Genomic DNA, 15963 nt, shown 5'->3' on the forward strand with positions numbered 1-15963 from the left:
ACTACAATAGGACACCCTAGGAAGCCTAGGAGACATAGCAACTCTACCTAATACATAGAAACAAACACAGGGAGGCAGTCAAAATGAGGAGACAAAGAAACATGTCCCAAATGAAAGAACAAAACAAAACTCAAGGAAAAGAACTAAATGAAATGGAGATAAACAATCTAACAGATGCAGAGTTCAAAACACTGCTTATAAGAATTCTCAATGAACTTAGTGAGAACCTCAAGAGCATAATAAAGGACCAGTCAGAAATGAAGGATGCACTAACTGAAATAAAGAATAATTTACACAGATCCAATAGTAGAGTAGGTGAAGCCAAGAAGTAAACCATCGATTTGGAATATAAGGAAGCAAAAAAACACCCAATCAGAACGGCAAAAAGAAAAAAGAATTTTAAAAAATGAGTATAGTATAATGAGCCTGTGGGACAACTTCAAGCATACCAGCATTCACATCATGGGAGTGCCAGAAGGAGAAGAAAGAGAGCAAGAAATTAAAACCTATTTGAAACAATAATGACAGAAAACTTCCCTAACTTAGTGAAGGAAACAGACATACAAGTACAGGAAGCACAGAGAATTCCAAAGAAGATGAACCCAAAGAGGTCCACACCAAGACACATCATCATCCAAATGCAAAAGTTTCAAGACAAAGGGAGAATTTTTTTTTTTTTTTTTTTTGTGGTATGTGCCCCTAGCAGGAACCGAACCTAGGACTCTCTGGCCCGCAGGCTGATGCTCAACCACTGAGCCAAACTGTCCAGGGTGACAAGGGAGAATCTTAAAAGCAGCAAGAGAAAAGCAGCTAGTTACCTATAACAGAGCTCCCATAAGGCTGTCAACAGATTTCTCAAAAGAAACTTTGCAGGCCAGAAGGGAGTGGCAAGAAATATTCAAAGTGATGAAAAGCAACAATCTACAACCAAGATTACTCTATCCTGCAAAGTTATCACTTAGAATCGATGGCCATATAAAGAGTTTCCCAGACAAGAAAAAGCTAAAGGAGTTCATCACTACCCAACCAGTATTATATGAACTGTTGATGGGTTTTCTTGAAGAAGAAGATAAAAAATATGAACAATAAAATGGCAACAAATACATATCTATCAACAATTGAATCTACAAACAAAATGAACAAGCAGAACATAAACAGAATCATAGATACAGAAAACTTTTTGTTGGTTGACAGATGCGAGGGGAGTTGGGTGAAAAAGATGAAGGGATTAGATAGTACAAATTGGTTGTTAGATTGATGGACCTCAAAGGGAAGGGGGGAGGTGGGGCAGGAAGAGAGAAACCAAAGAACTTATATACATATATACATAACCAGTGGACACAGCCAATAGTGTGGGGAAGGCAGAAGTGGGGGGTGGGGGAAGAGGGACATCTGTAATGCATTCAACAATAAAGATAGGTTTAAAAAAATAAATAAATGAAAAGAAAAAATACACCTAAAAATAAATAAATAAATAAATGAATAAATAAAATAAATAGAAAGGGGACACAGAGACATTAATTTAAAAAAAAGAAAGAAAGACAGTGTTCAGGAAGCAGTTGGTTGTACCAGTGGCAATCTGGATGTGGTCATGCCCCCAGCACCAGCATCAGAACCCATCATGGAGAAGATCATGTTTGTGATTTCAGGAGTTGATCATTTTCCAACTGTTGCACTGGAAGAGAAGCCTAAAAGCCTTTGTGAAACAAAGTGTTCCCAACAAGAAGTCATCTCCTATATTTCCAACATTCCCTCGACCAAAACCTGAGCAGCTATGTGACCCTGGACTGGATCCTGATGAGCAAGAGTCACCAAGAATCCTGTCTCAAGAACAATGAATGGCCTTGGAGGAATTAGAGGAAGACTTGTAAGGAGGATAACTATGGTTTTACACAAGAAAAAAGAGAAATCAGAGCTTAGTCTTGACTCAGCTCTATAGCAGCCTTGACACTGCCTCACCCACTGATGGTCACTGAACTGCGTGGCCCTGTGTGGCTATGAATAGCAAGGCCAGGTCTCAGGTGCCCTAAAGAATGGCAGAGGCTAGCCCTGGCCAGTTTGGCTCAGAGGTTAGAGCGTCGGCCTGCGGTCTGGAGAGACCCGGGTTCGGTTCCCGCTAAGGGCACGTACCTCGGTTGCAGTTTGTCCCCGGCCCTGGTTGGTCGTGCGGGTGGCAGCCACTCGATGTGTCCCTTCACATCGATGTTTCTCTCCTCTCTCTCTGTTCCTCTCTCTCCCTCCCACTCTACCTGAACAAAAAATGAAAAAATGTCCTCTAGTGAGGATAAAAAAAAGAAAAAAAGAATGGCAGAGGCTGGACTTCAAAATTAGGAAGCTTATTAAAGTAGGTCACCAGCACTTTTGCACCTACCCGAAGGCTGTGCTAATTATCCCACACATTCCATTCACAGAATCTCAGAGGGATCAGAATCGTATGGGACTCAATATCTACTCAGTTGTACTCTCTAGACGGAAAGGATCGAAAAGGGATTGCTTGAAAAATATTTTCCTGGGATGGCTCCAACCTAAAGCCTGGCCGACATGTGCTTCACTAGATTATATATATCGTTTCAAAGAACAGGTTGATGTGGATTCCCGCAAAAGGACAGCAGCCAGAACTGGGAGCAACTTAAAAAATAGTTGGAATTAAATATGTAACATGGATTGTTTTTAACAACATGCAAGTTTCAGAGTCTTCCTAGCCTTTGCAAGTAAGAGATAGCTCACACTCCACTCGTTATAATCCAAAGCTACATTAGTGATGGGGATTTTATCTGGATCTACCAAAGTTCTTCAAGAGGTAATAGTATGTAGAAATATAAAATGCTGGATACATTAAATATGGTTTGAAACCACCACTGTAATAATATTTTTAAAAACCCACACTCATCCATTTGGGGACAAATGTGACCTAAAAACGTCTTCCCACTCTTGTTCCTTAAGAAGAATTAATATCCAATTTTTACGAGTCCTGCCATGAATTATATTTATTTTAAATTTGCATAAAGGTCACTTGAATTGATTGCTTTTATTTTAGTTTTTCAATCACAGACATATATCTATAATAAAGAAAAGTCTAGGCATTTTAAGTTTAAAACATTTTGAAAACTCAGCATTTAACAAAGTGCTTACATATGATTAGTTCCTTAGGGGTTAGAGAGAAAGAATCTTTTGCTGTCTTTGTTGTTCAAGAAAAGAAACAACCAATAACTAAAATGTGGTGTCATTACTAAGTTTAAATTATTGGAATCTTCTTTAAAGAAGTAACATGACGCCCTGGCCGGTTTGGCTCAGAGGTTAGAGCGTCGGCCTGCGGTCCAGAGAGACCCGGGTTCGGTTCCTGCTAAGGGCACGTACCTTGATTGCAGTTTGTCCCCGGCCCTGTTTGGGAAGTGCGGGAGGCAGCCACTTGATATGTCCTTTTCACGTCGATGTTTCTTAGGTATTAATCAACATATTAGGTATTATCAACATAATTAATTCTACCAAGAGGTAAAGAAGAACATATGAATATCTCAGTAAATGAAAAGTCATAAAAGCAAAATTCAGCATCCATTCCTGAATGAAAAAAAGTACTCATAGTGAAAAGTCAAGAAGTGTTTTTTATTTTGCTCTTTAGAGTCCACATATAAGTGAAATCATATGGTATTTGTCTTTCTCTGACTGACTTATTTCACTTAACATAATACCCTCTAGGTCTATCCATGCTGTTGAAATGGCGAGATTTCATCATTTTTTTAATGGCCAAGTAACGTTCCATAGTATATATGTACCATCACTTTTAAAAAAGCATATTTTATTGAATTTATTGGGTTACATCGGTTAACGATATAGGCTTCAAGTTCAATTCTATAATACATCATCTGTATGTTGTATTGTGTATTCACCACCCAAAGTCTAGTCTCCTTCCATCACCATTTATTCCCTCTTTACCTTCTTCTAACTGGAACAGACTCATAGACCCAGAAAACAGACTGATGGTTGCCAGAAAGAAGGGGGGTTAGGGACTGCAAGAAAAAAGTGAAGGGATTGAGAAATACAAATTGGTAGTTACAAAACAGTCATGGGATGTCAAGTACAGCATGGGGAATATAGTCAATAATATTGCAATAACAATGTATGGTGCCAGGTGGGTACTAGAAATATCAGGGGGAACACTTTGTACAGTACATGGTTTTCTAACCACTATGATGCACACCTGAAACTGACACAAAATAATATTGATTGTACACTGTAATTGAAAAATAAAAATACATTCAAATGTCAAAAAAGTGTTTTGTAACAGAAAAGGAATACTGTAGCTGAACCTAGTAACTAGCAACGTATGTAACGGTAAAATATTCAAGGCATTCCTAGTGAAGCAATTGTTTTAAAATGACTAGTCTATACAGTAAGAAAAAACACATTGATTGCAAATGACGCGATTGTCAATCTGGAAAACCCAAAAGATTAAATTGAAAAAAAAACACAGAGCTAGTAAGAGTTCAGAATAACGGCCCCTCACAAAATAAGTACATAAGAATCAGAATCTTCTATTTATTTAAAAGTAATCCAAGCCCTGGCCAGTGTGGCTCGGTTGGTTGGAGCGTTGTCCCCTACATCAAAAGGCGGCGGGTTCAATTTCCAGTCAGGGCACATACCCAGGTGGTGGGTTTAATCTTCAGTCCGGTGTGTGCTGGAGGCAACTGATTGATGTTTCTCTCTCTTTCTCAAATCAATTAAAAATTGTTTTAAAAAATAATAATCCAAGATCCCATTCACAATTGGAACTAAGAAGTTAAGATAACTGAAATACACTTTGAGGTGGGAAGGACCATTTTACCCATGATATTGAATCACATACCACACGCACATACACACAGTGATCAAGGTAGATACCTTAAATGAAAAAAAAAAACCAAAAAACCAATAAATGAAATTGAAAGGCAAAAAACGAAACAAAAACTCTGGAAAAATATTGTAATAAATATGAGCTAAAATTGCTAAACTATATAAAGAGTTCTTATAAATCAGTGAGAAAATGGGTAAGTGATATGAACAGGTATTTTATTTTTATTCCTTAAATCCTTACCTGAGGATATTTTTCCATTTTTATCTTCAGATAGAAGAGGAGAGAGGAGAGGAGAGGAGGTTGGGGGGGGGGGGGGGAGAGAGAGAGAGAGAGAAACATCAATGTGAGAGAGACACATCAACTGGCTGCCTCCTGCATGACCCTGACCAGGGTCGGGACCAAACCACACCGAGGTACGTGCCCTTGACCGAATGGAACCTGTGATTCTTTGGTCCGAGGGCCCATGCTCTAACTGCTAAGCCAAACCGGCCAGGGCTGAACAGGTGTTTTAAATGTGTAAATAGACAACAAACAATGTTACATTTACTGGTTATGAAAAATATTAAGATGATATTGTGATAATCACATTTTACCTATCAAATTAGCATACGTTGAAAACAATCCCTGTGATGGGGGAAGTGATGTGATTTGGTACTTGTATAAGATGCTGGTGGAACTGAAAATCAGTGTAGTCTTCTGTAGTGCATTATGTAAATATGTTTTAAAAACCTTAAAACACACATTTTGCTTTACCTAGCAGGTCCACAATTGGGAATTTAACCAAAGACATTCAATAGTCATGTTTTCAAGGAGATGTGAATAGGATATCCATTGCAGTGTTATGTGTATTGGGGGAATTTGGAAATCAACTAAAGTTTCAAATAAATATGAATAATAAATAGTTGTACTGCCATATATATTGTTACAGGACATTTACTGTCACCAAACTATTTGCACTTCTGCAAGAGAAAAATAGATATCCAAAATGCTCTGCTGTGCTTTCTTGTATTTTCTAATTTGGCCCAATTAAAACTCATTATTCTTGTAATCAGAGCAAGAAAAGATGTTTTACAATGAAAAAGGAGTGGTATGGAGCATGATACTATAAAAATGTCCTCCTGAGATACCTCTACCATGCCTGACCATTATGTCTGTGAGGGTTAAAATCTTGGATCCTGAACTCACAAGATCTATGACTGGGAACTTCCCTTTGCCTCATTGTCCTCATCTGTAAATTGCTATTAAAATCATACCTTCTTCAAGGGATCGCTGTGAGGATTAAAGGACCTTTGGTATGTGTAAAGCATGTACAGTAGTCTTCACACATAGTAAGGGCTCAATAAATGTTATGGTGAATGAAGTACAGTGACCTTTTTTGGATAAACCCTGGGGGAAAGTCCCCTCAGCTCTTTTTATTTTATTTTTTAAATCTTTATTGTTGAATGTGGAATGTATTACAGATGTTCCACATTTTTCTCCCATTAACAATCTTATGGGAACTCCCTTATAGGTAACTAACTGCTTTTCTCTTGCTGCTTTTAAGATTCTCCCTTTGTCTTGAACCTTTTGCATTTTGATGATGTTGTGTCTTGGTGTGGGCCTCTTGGGGTTCATCTTGTTTGGGACTCTCTGTGCTTCCTGGACTTGTATGTCTGTTTCCTTCACCAAGTTAGGAAAGTTTTCTGCCATTATTGTTTCAAACAGGTTTTTGATTTCTTGTTCTCTTTCTTCTCCTTCTGGCACCCCCAAGATGCGAATGTTGGCATGCTTGAAGTTGTCCCAGAGGCTCCTTACATTATCCTCATTTTTTTGGATTCTTTTTTCTTTTTGCTGTTCTGTTTGGGCGTTTTTTGCTTCCTTATATTCCAAATCGATGGTTTGCTTCTTGGATTTACGTACTCTACTATTGAATCTGTGTAAATTATTCTTTATTTCAGTTAATGCCTCCTTCAATTCTGACTGTGCATCCATCATTTCTGACTGGTCCTTTATTATGCTCTTGAGGCCCTCACTAAATTCACCGAGGTTCTCACTAAGTTCACTGAGCATCCTTATAAGCAGTATTTTGAACTCAGCATCTGTTAGGTTGCTTATCTCCATTTCGCTTAGTTCTTTTCTTGGGGTTTTGTTCTGTTCTTTCATTTGGGACCTGTTTCTTTGTCTCCTCATTTTGGCTGCCTCCCTGTGTTTGTTTCTGAGTATTACTTAACGAGCGGTATGGGGCTAGCTGAGACCAGATGCTGCTCGTTTGAAAGAATTTAGGAAAAACCTGAAGCAGGATCCAAGACAGGCCAATCCTATGGTTAAGCAACTGGCAACAGCTTGGGTGGGCCTGAAAGTTGGGTGGGGCGGGGCCTCAGGGAGTCAGCAGGGCGGGGCTACAGTGTGAGCCAGGTTGCTGGAGTCCCACATATGGCGGCTGTCTGCCGCCCCAAGGAAAGGCTAATCAAAGGAACAAAGGCCTCTGACAGCACCTTTGTCCCGGAGAAGGCCCCCTCTCCAGCCCTCGCTCCAGTGCCAAACAGCTCAGTTCTTCCCTGTATGTCTCTGGTGCCCCTTGAGCTGCCTCCCCTCCAAGCTTAGAGGGAGAGAGTCCGATAAATCCGGCGCGGGCCCTTTAAGGAGCTGCCTGGGGCTCCAGCCCCTCAGCCTCCCTGAGCCTCAGTTCCCACTGGTTTTCCAGCCAGAAGTGATGGGGATTCTCTTCCTGGCACTGGAACCCTGAGCGGGGCGCCTGGTGTGGGACGGGGACCCTTCAGTCCTCAGGAAGGACCTTCCCGGCTGAGGTGTCCTCCTGATTTTATCCGCCACACGTGGGTGTGGGCCCAGCCCGTCCCCTCCGCCCCTCCGCCCCTCCTACCAGTCTGGATGCGGCTGCTGCTGTAATTCCGTAGTCGTAGGACTGCCATTCAGCTCGGTGTCAGGTGGTTTTGAATGATGGTTGTTCTGTAGTTTAGTTGTAACTTTGATGTGGTTGTGGGAGGGAGGATACCGTTTACCTACCCGCCATCCTGACCGGAAGTCTTCCCTCAGCGCTTAGTATCAGGAAAACTATGCATCTCTAGAAAAATGTTTTAAGCCCTGGCCAGTTTGGCTCAGCGGTTAGAGCGTCAGCCTGCGGTCCGGAGAGACCCGGGTTCGGTTCCCGCTAAGGGCACGTACTTCGGTTGCAGTTTGTCCCCGGCCCTGGTTGGTCGTGTGGGTGGCAGCCACTCGATGTGTCCCTTCACGTCGATGTTTCTCACTCTCTCTCCCTCCCACTCTATCTGTACAAAAAATGGGAAAATATCCTCGGGTGAGGATAAAAAAAAAAAAAAATGTTTTAAAACCTAATCTAATATTATAGTAAACCTTAAAATTTAGCATGATTCCTTCTTCCTTAGACTGCTAGTTCATAATAAACTCTGTGCCAAATTCACAGTTACCTCCACTAATAGAACCATAAATATTTTCTTTGCTCACTTTGCTTCTCACTATCCCATTTTCCCACCAAATTTCCTCTTATACTAGGATATCCAGAACACCCACTTAAATTTTAATTTCAGATAAACAACAATAATTTTTTTTTTTTTGGTTTTAAGTGTCTCTAATATTACATGGGATATACTAAAAAAAATTACAGCTATTTATCTGAAGTTAAAATTTATTATTATTATTTTTATCCTCACCCGAGGATATTTTTCCATTTTTTGTACAGATAGAGTGGGAGGGAGAGAGAGGAAGGGAGAGATAGAGAGAAACATCGACGTGAAGGGACACATCGAATGGCTGCCACCCACACGACCAACCAGGGCCGGGGACAAACTGCAACCGAAGTACGTGCCCTTAGTGGGAACCGAACCCGGGTCTCTCCGGACCGCAGGCCGACGCTCTAACCGCTGAGCCAAACCGGCCAGGGCTGAAGTTAAAATTTAACTGGGAGTCCTGCATTTTTATGTATTAAGTCTGTTATACATTATATTTATTCATTATTAAGTTGTCTTGGAATGTGTGTGGAAAAATAATGGGCAATACATAAATGACTAAATAAATGGAAAATATACCCCGGGTAGAAGAAAACTTTTCAGATGTTTTAAACTCCGAGGAAAGGACTCTAATAGCTTGTAATAGAATGTAGTCAACAGTGTGTAGATTGATCTTTTAAATTAATACCAAACATTTGCACTTTTCCCCCTATCCTTCCTTCCCTCTTCTTCCTTTTTCATCGTTCTCTTTTCCTTGTAGCTCTTCTTTTATTGATATTCTAATGGAAAAAAAAAAAAAACTTGGAAGAGTTTGAGATTCACAGATAGGAGAAAATAAGAGTTATAAGAAAAGATTGTGGATTATTCAGCCCAGTGATGTGGAAGTTGAATACTGGTTTGCTATTAGCACAAAGTGGTTTTTCAAATTCTCTTTGATTTCCAGAAGAAAGCTCCTGTATATCTTTGTAGGCAATATAAGACAGCAGTACGGCTTTTAACTGGTGGAGCTGTGTAGAATTTTTCTCATGGTACTGGCGAGGAAATTGTAATTGTCTGATTATAATGTTCATTTCAGGTAAACTTTTCGAATGTATTCATTTGGGAAATTCACTGTGCAATTTATCCTTCCGAAAGCATCACAAAGTACTTCTGAACTCCTCTCCCAAATATTGCAGGTCATTCTCTCCATTTACAGCATCTTTTCAAACATCGTTCTTTTATCAGTTTATACTTGAGAAAGGAATCTATGATGCCCCGTTAATGAATTACTTCCTGACAATACTACTCCACGCCGGCTTGTTTGCTCTCCTAGATGGCTATGTAGAACTACTGTAGTTCAGTCTTCTAAAAACAGCCCTGTGCTCTCTGTTCCAGGACGCTGCATCCCATGTGAACAGCAGGAAACCAAATGAAGACATTTCAGTGCAAGATGCAGTACTGGCTGTTTCCAGCTTTTCTGGCAATTGCTTACTTTTGTACCATTGTCCAGGGTCAAGGTAATGGAAAACTTTACGATATTTCATCAGGGTCTGCAACTCGAGTCGTTTTGGTTCTGATGATCATTTTAAAAATTGTATTTACCCTAATTGTACTTCACCTGTGTTTGTAGGCAGGGCTATGTGTTGGTTTTTACTCAATATCACCAACTATTTACATTGTGGAAATGTCCCACAGCTCTGATGAGGGTTACGACCTCACCAGTGACTGAGCATGGTAATTTGGTGGCAACTGGTCAAACAGCTCATTTTTAACTTGTTTCTTTTCAGTTTGTGCAATTTTAATGTGTAACATCATATTTACATGCTGTAACATCAATTCTGTTAATAAGGAGGTATAATGTGTGTGTGTATCCCAATCACGCTTTTGTTTCTGAGTCTACAAAATATTCCAACCACTTCATACCTGGTCCTACATTTCACTCCTTTTAAAAAAACTGAGCACATAGTCTAAAAGTTACTAAGGGTCTGACAGAGACTGCCGACGTACCATTTTAAGCATTTCTAGCTTTGTTTTCATGGAACTTAGTTTTTGAAATCTACTATTTATATTATTGGGATTTGCACTTTTATTTTTGATTTCTACTCGTTTTTATAAAGTATGTCAGGAGTTGGAAAATTACCACCTATGAGCCAAATCTGGCCCGCTGCTTGCTTTTGTAAATAAAGTTTTATCAGAACTCAGCCATGCTCACTTGTTTATATATGCCCGTGGCTGCTTTCACACTGCTATGACAAAGCTGAATAGTCATGACAGACACTATACAGCCCACAGAGCCTAAAATATTTATTTGGCCCTTTATAGAAAAAAAGTGAACTAAACTCCAAAGTAAGTGTATGATGTGTATAAGGACTCAAAGTGACTTTACTAGGTAAAAATGATAATCCTATAGAAACAGAAATGTTGGTGCTGAAATAGTCATTCATGAGCTGAGCAAGGAAGTCTAAATGTGATCAAGTTGTTTTAGGGGTGTTAATGTCTTAAGCTTGGAATTTAAGGTTGTAGAAGAAGTCAAATGCAAGAACTGCACCCTGGTTCCATAAAGTGAGGCACAGTTGTTAGGGAAGGAATGGAATGGGACTCTTTGCATCCTCAAATGGTGTGAAAAAGCAAGTTAATGACCATATTTCCAATACTTCATGTAGCACAGAGGGATCAGTTGGGTGGACAAATTCTGCTTACCTTATGTACATCCGCGAACAGGTGTTTTCAGCTGTGGCAACTAGCTAAGTGACACTAGAAATCCTAGCTAACTCCCCCTGTGAACAGTGGGACACACCACACAGGTCCTTAGGAACAAAAGGTAGGCAAATCAGGGAATCGTTCAGACTTGTCATCTCAGTTTAGCTCAATTCAGAAATAGTTATTCTTGGAGTAACTGATCACATACAGCTCTTCTGGGGACTTTCAGGGACACTGTCAGCCAGAAGAACATTGGTAGCCAACTTCTGTTTAGAACGAACTTTTGTGGGGCATATACTGTGTGTCAGGTTCCGGACACACACTGGACTCTGCCTTCCAGCAGCTCACCACCCACTAGGGAGGCAGAAGTATAAGCTGATACATTCAGTACAAGTTCCTTGCGGGGTGGGGCAACAGACAAAGAGGGAAAGATAGACTGAAGGCAGATCATGGAGGATTTTAAACAGCTCTGTTTTTTAGAAACACTCTGATAGCAATATTGCCCATACTCATCTTTGTGACTCAGAGGGGTTTGAGGAGACAGGAATAACTAAAGCAAGAAAGACTATTAGAAGATTATATCAAGTTGTCCAAGAAACAGGTGTTGCAGGCTTGAAATAGGTAGAGGAATAGAGAGAGGAGAATGAATCAAAAAACATTTCAGAGGTAAAGGGATAAGACTCGTTTAATGATTAAATATAGTGGGAGCCGAAAGAGAGGAAAATACGGTAGTCCTCCTTATCCACGGGGTATGTTTTATTATTATTATTATTTTTTTTATCCTCACCCGAGGACATTTTTCCATTTTTTGTTCAGGTAGAGTGGGAGGGAGAGAGAGGAACAGAGAGAGAGAAACATTGATGTGAAAGGAACACATCGAGTGGCTGCCACCCGCACAACCAACCAGGGCTGGGGACAAACTGCAACCGAGGTACATGCCCCTAGCGGGAACCGAACCCGGGTCTCTCCGGACCGCAGGCTGACGCTCTAACCGCTGAGCCAAACTGGCCAGGGCACAGCTCTGTTTTTTAGAAACACTCTGATAGCAATATTGCCCATACTCATCTTTGTGACTCAGAGGGGTTTGAGGAGACAGGAATATCTAAAGCAAGAAAGACTATTAGAAGATTATATCAAGTTGTCCAGGAAACAGGTGTTGCAGGCTTGAAATAGATAGAGGAATAGAGAGAGGAGAATGAATCAAAAAACCATTTCAGAGGTAAAAGGGATAAGACTTGTTTAATGATTAAATATAGTGGGAGCCGAAAGAGAGGAAAATACAGTAGTCCTCCTTATCCACGGGGTATGTTTTAAGACCTGCCCCCCAGTGGGTGCCTGAAACCGAACCCTATGTATGTTATGTTTTTCCTCATACATACATACCTATGATGATGTTTAATTTACAAATTAGGCACAGTATAAAAGAGGTGAGCAACAATAACTAATAATAAAATAGAAAAATAATAATATACTATAAAAAGTTATATGAATGTTTTCTCTCTCCCCCTCTCTCTCTGATAACTGACCTGATAGCCCCAATGGCCACTGTGTGACTAACGAACAGGTAGGGGTGTGTGTACAGCATGGAGACGCTGGACAAAGGGATGATTTACGTCTTGGGTGAGACAAGCAGACACTGGGAGATTTCATCGTGCTACTCGGAATAATGCCCAGTTGAAAACTCATGAATTGTTCATTTCTGGAATTTTCCATTTAATTTTGGGGGACCACAGTTGAATATAGGCAACTGACACTGTGGAAAACAAAACTGTGTGTAAGGGGGAACTACTGGATCAAAGATGACTCAGAGGCTTTTTGCTGGAGAATTGAGTAGATGGGGCCTCCACCCCTGTGCTTGTATATCCTTATGTCATAACTGCTTGTTTATCTAAGCTCCTTACAGACTGGTTCTCGCTTTAGTGTCTGTATCTCCAGTTCAGAACAGCGCCTCCGTCATAGCAGATGTGTGGTGGAGAGATAAATAAGAGAATAAAGGATGAAGCAAGTATTTGAAGCTGAAGATAATGAATTCAGGCTTAGATAAATATCGATGGAGCTTGAGGTACTTTTAGGATATCCAGGAGATGTCTAGTAGGTAGCTCGTGTCTGGAGATTCGGAAAAAGAACGCAGGGCAGGAGATTACACCTGAATCGCATTGTGTTTAGGATTAGTTAATGGGGATCATTGACGTCTTAAAGGTGGAATTATGAAGAGATGGCCCATTTGGGAGAAGTGAGGATGAAATCTGGCAGATATCAACAGTTAGGAGATGAAAGGAAAAAACAGAATTGATTGAAAGTGTCAAAAATTATAATTATAGGGAGGGTCGTGGGAATGTCGAGGCCTAGAAGTGAAGACTGAAAAAACTCTCAAGAAGGAAGGTGGTTGACAAATGCTGGAGGAAATCTCAGTAAGAAAAGACTTCAAATGTCATTGGCTTTGGTTTCTCATTTGTCATTGACTTTGGGAAGTAGGTGAGATATTTGAGAAATTGACTCTTATTTCTATCATGACACCATCATGTGATTGATTTTGAGCGGAGAACAAAGAATACAAATTGCTTTCTTTGATTGTCTGTCTTTAAAGCTGATATAGTAGTGTGTTCCTGTGGGCTGACCAATTTTGACACTGATTTGCAAAGCCATGTGTGAACATGTTTGACACTCAATGAAGTACTTTGCTAGCTAGCTGGTGGCTAGCTGACACGAACTCTCAAGCCTCATGTTCTTAGAGACATCTTTAGAGTCACATTTATGCACAAAAAGGAAAAAAAGTCAGTGTAGTAGGCAGAATAATGTGCCCACAAAGATATTCACATCCTAACCCCCTTTATGACCAGGGGTCATAATGTCAGATACACTTAAGATTGTTAATCAGTGGACCTTAAAATAGGAAGAATATCCTGGATTATCTAAATGGGTCAATTTGGACCCAATCACAGGGGTCCTTAAATATGTAAGAGGGAGGCAGAGGAACCAATGTCAGAGTGAAGCCATGTGAGGAAGATGTCACCAGCCATTGCTGGCTTTGAAGATGGAAGGGGGCTCACGTCAAGGAATGTGGGGAGCCTCTAGAACCTGGAACAGGCAAGGAATTAGCTTCTCCCCTGGAGCCTCCAAACAGGAATGCAACCCTACCTACACCTTGATTTTAGCCCAGTGAAATCCGGGTCAGGATGTCACCCCCAGAACTGTAAGATAATACACTTTTGCTGTTTTCAGCTACTCTGAGGGAATTTGTTACAGCAGCAGCAAAGAACTACTATGGTCAGTATTTAAAAAGCTTACAGGAAATGAACACTCCCCTCTTACACTGCTAACGAACAGATAACGCTTTACCATTTAGTGTCTCCAGGTCCTCCGTGAAGTTCTTTCCCTCTGCACTGACTGTGAACCCACATTGGCTCAAATGACTGTTTACACCTGGATTAGTCCAGCATCTTCTCTTTAAGACAAGTTGCTAAATGAGCTGGAACACAGAAAAAGTAATGTTGCTTTGGCTCTAGGGGCAAGAAATGTGTCCAGCATGACAGGATGGTGGCACCGCCACTTTCTCCCCTTTCCACAGTAAACCTGTGCTTGGTCCTGGCGCAGTTTGTTTTGGGTGGTTGCAAGAAGGAACCGCCGAAGGTAAAGTAACTGTCATTTACAAACCTCAAAGCGCATAAAATGGGAGACTTTGCCTCAGGGCTACATTTACCTTTATAAAGACCTCTGTGTTAACATATTTACACATGTTATTTGCTGTTATTAGTAGTCAAACATGTTTGGAAGGTGAGAATATTTTCCTTACTTCTGTTTTCGGCATCTTTATAATGGATCATGAAGTTATAACGTATTAGGTTCTCAGCGAGATAAAAAGAACCCTCTCGCATATCCCACAGTAAATCCCTCTAGAGTTTTAATTGCTTCTACTCATAGAACATTTGGGCAATGCAGGCAATTGAAAAATGACTGAGATTAAAAAGAAAAAAACTAAGGCTTTTTTGTTGTTGTTGTTTGTTTGAGTTTTTTTTTTTTTTTAGATTACTTGGAAAAGTTAGCGCAACACTTCTCTGCTGTTTAAAGGTCTTTTACTTAATAAATATAATGTTGTTTCATGGACAGAGCACCCCAAACTCTGCTTTGAAGGGGAAAACACTCTCAGTGCCCATACTACTTCATCTCTATCAGTCAGAGATTTTTGGTGCCAAATAAAAGAAACGTTCTCGGCCAATTTAAGCAAAACATCTGTTTACTGTAGGTAATGAAGTAGCTCATAAAATTAAAGTTCAATAATTAAGCTTTGAAAAGGATAGGATTCTGGGAACATCCTGGATATAGTTTCTAGAAGTGGTGACCATTTTTTTAGGGCACGTCTTTGGAATGAAATGACTGGACCTATTTTCCATCATTGGACAGATCCTTGGGGGGGTCAGCCTGACCTCCTGCCCCGGAGCCAGGGCCGATGGCTGATGAATAGTAAGGCCCCATGCATGGGGCGGGGGGTGGGGGGGGGAGGGGGGGTGTTCCTTGGAAGAAGTCCAAAGTGCTGCTAGAAAAGCAAGAGGGGAGGTGATTACAGGGAGCAGAGAGCAGAGGATCTCCCTTTCAGTGTTCCTGTGTTTCATTAGCAGCTAACCTTCGCATAGGTTGTCACTTGTCAACGGGTAACATTTCAGTTGAGTGAACATTAAAGAAAGGAAGAAAGAAGGAAGGAAAGAGGAAAGGAAGGAAGGAAAGAAGGAAGGGCAGAAAATGATCCCTGTAGTAAATAGTCATATTATGAAATAAAATGTCGAAAGCACTGATAACAGTAAAGCTTTGAGGGAAGCACGTGCACATTCCTTTTCTGCCCACCAGTTTGATCTCTGTGAGAAGGAGTGCAGTGAAATTCTCGAGGATTAAAGAAAATCTTCTCTCAAAAAATACCGCACAATGTAACAAAAATACCCCCATACTTTCAGTAACAAACCCAAACCTAGAGAAGAACATATCCAATGGACCCTC

The 15963-nt window shown here is 40.5% G+C and overlaps 1 protein-coding gene across 1 annotated transcript in view; it reads left to right on the forward strand.

Moving 5' to 3' along the window:
- Positions 1 to 15963, forward strand: part of COL14A1 (collagen type XIV alpha 1 chain) — a 217298-nt gene that overhangs the window by 17406 nt on the left and 183929 nt on the right. Inside the window, exon 2 of the mRNA XM_036264128.1 lies at positions 9670 to 9791. Within this exon, the coding sequence (XP_036120021.1) occupies positions 9704 to 9791 (88 nt within the window). The 5' untranslated portion in view covers positions 9670 to 9703. The remainder of the gene's footprint in view (positions 1 to 9669; positions 9792 to 15963) is intronic.

Source organism: Molossus molossus, unplaced genomic scaffold (genome assembly GCF_014108415.1).
Source record: "Molossus molossus isolate mMolMol1 unplaced genomic scaffold, mMolMol1.p scaffold_m16_p_16, whole genome shotgun sequence".
Taxonomy (NCBI): domain Eukaryota; kingdom Metazoa; phylum Chordata; class Mammalia; order Chiroptera; family Molossidae; genus Molossus; species Molossus molossus.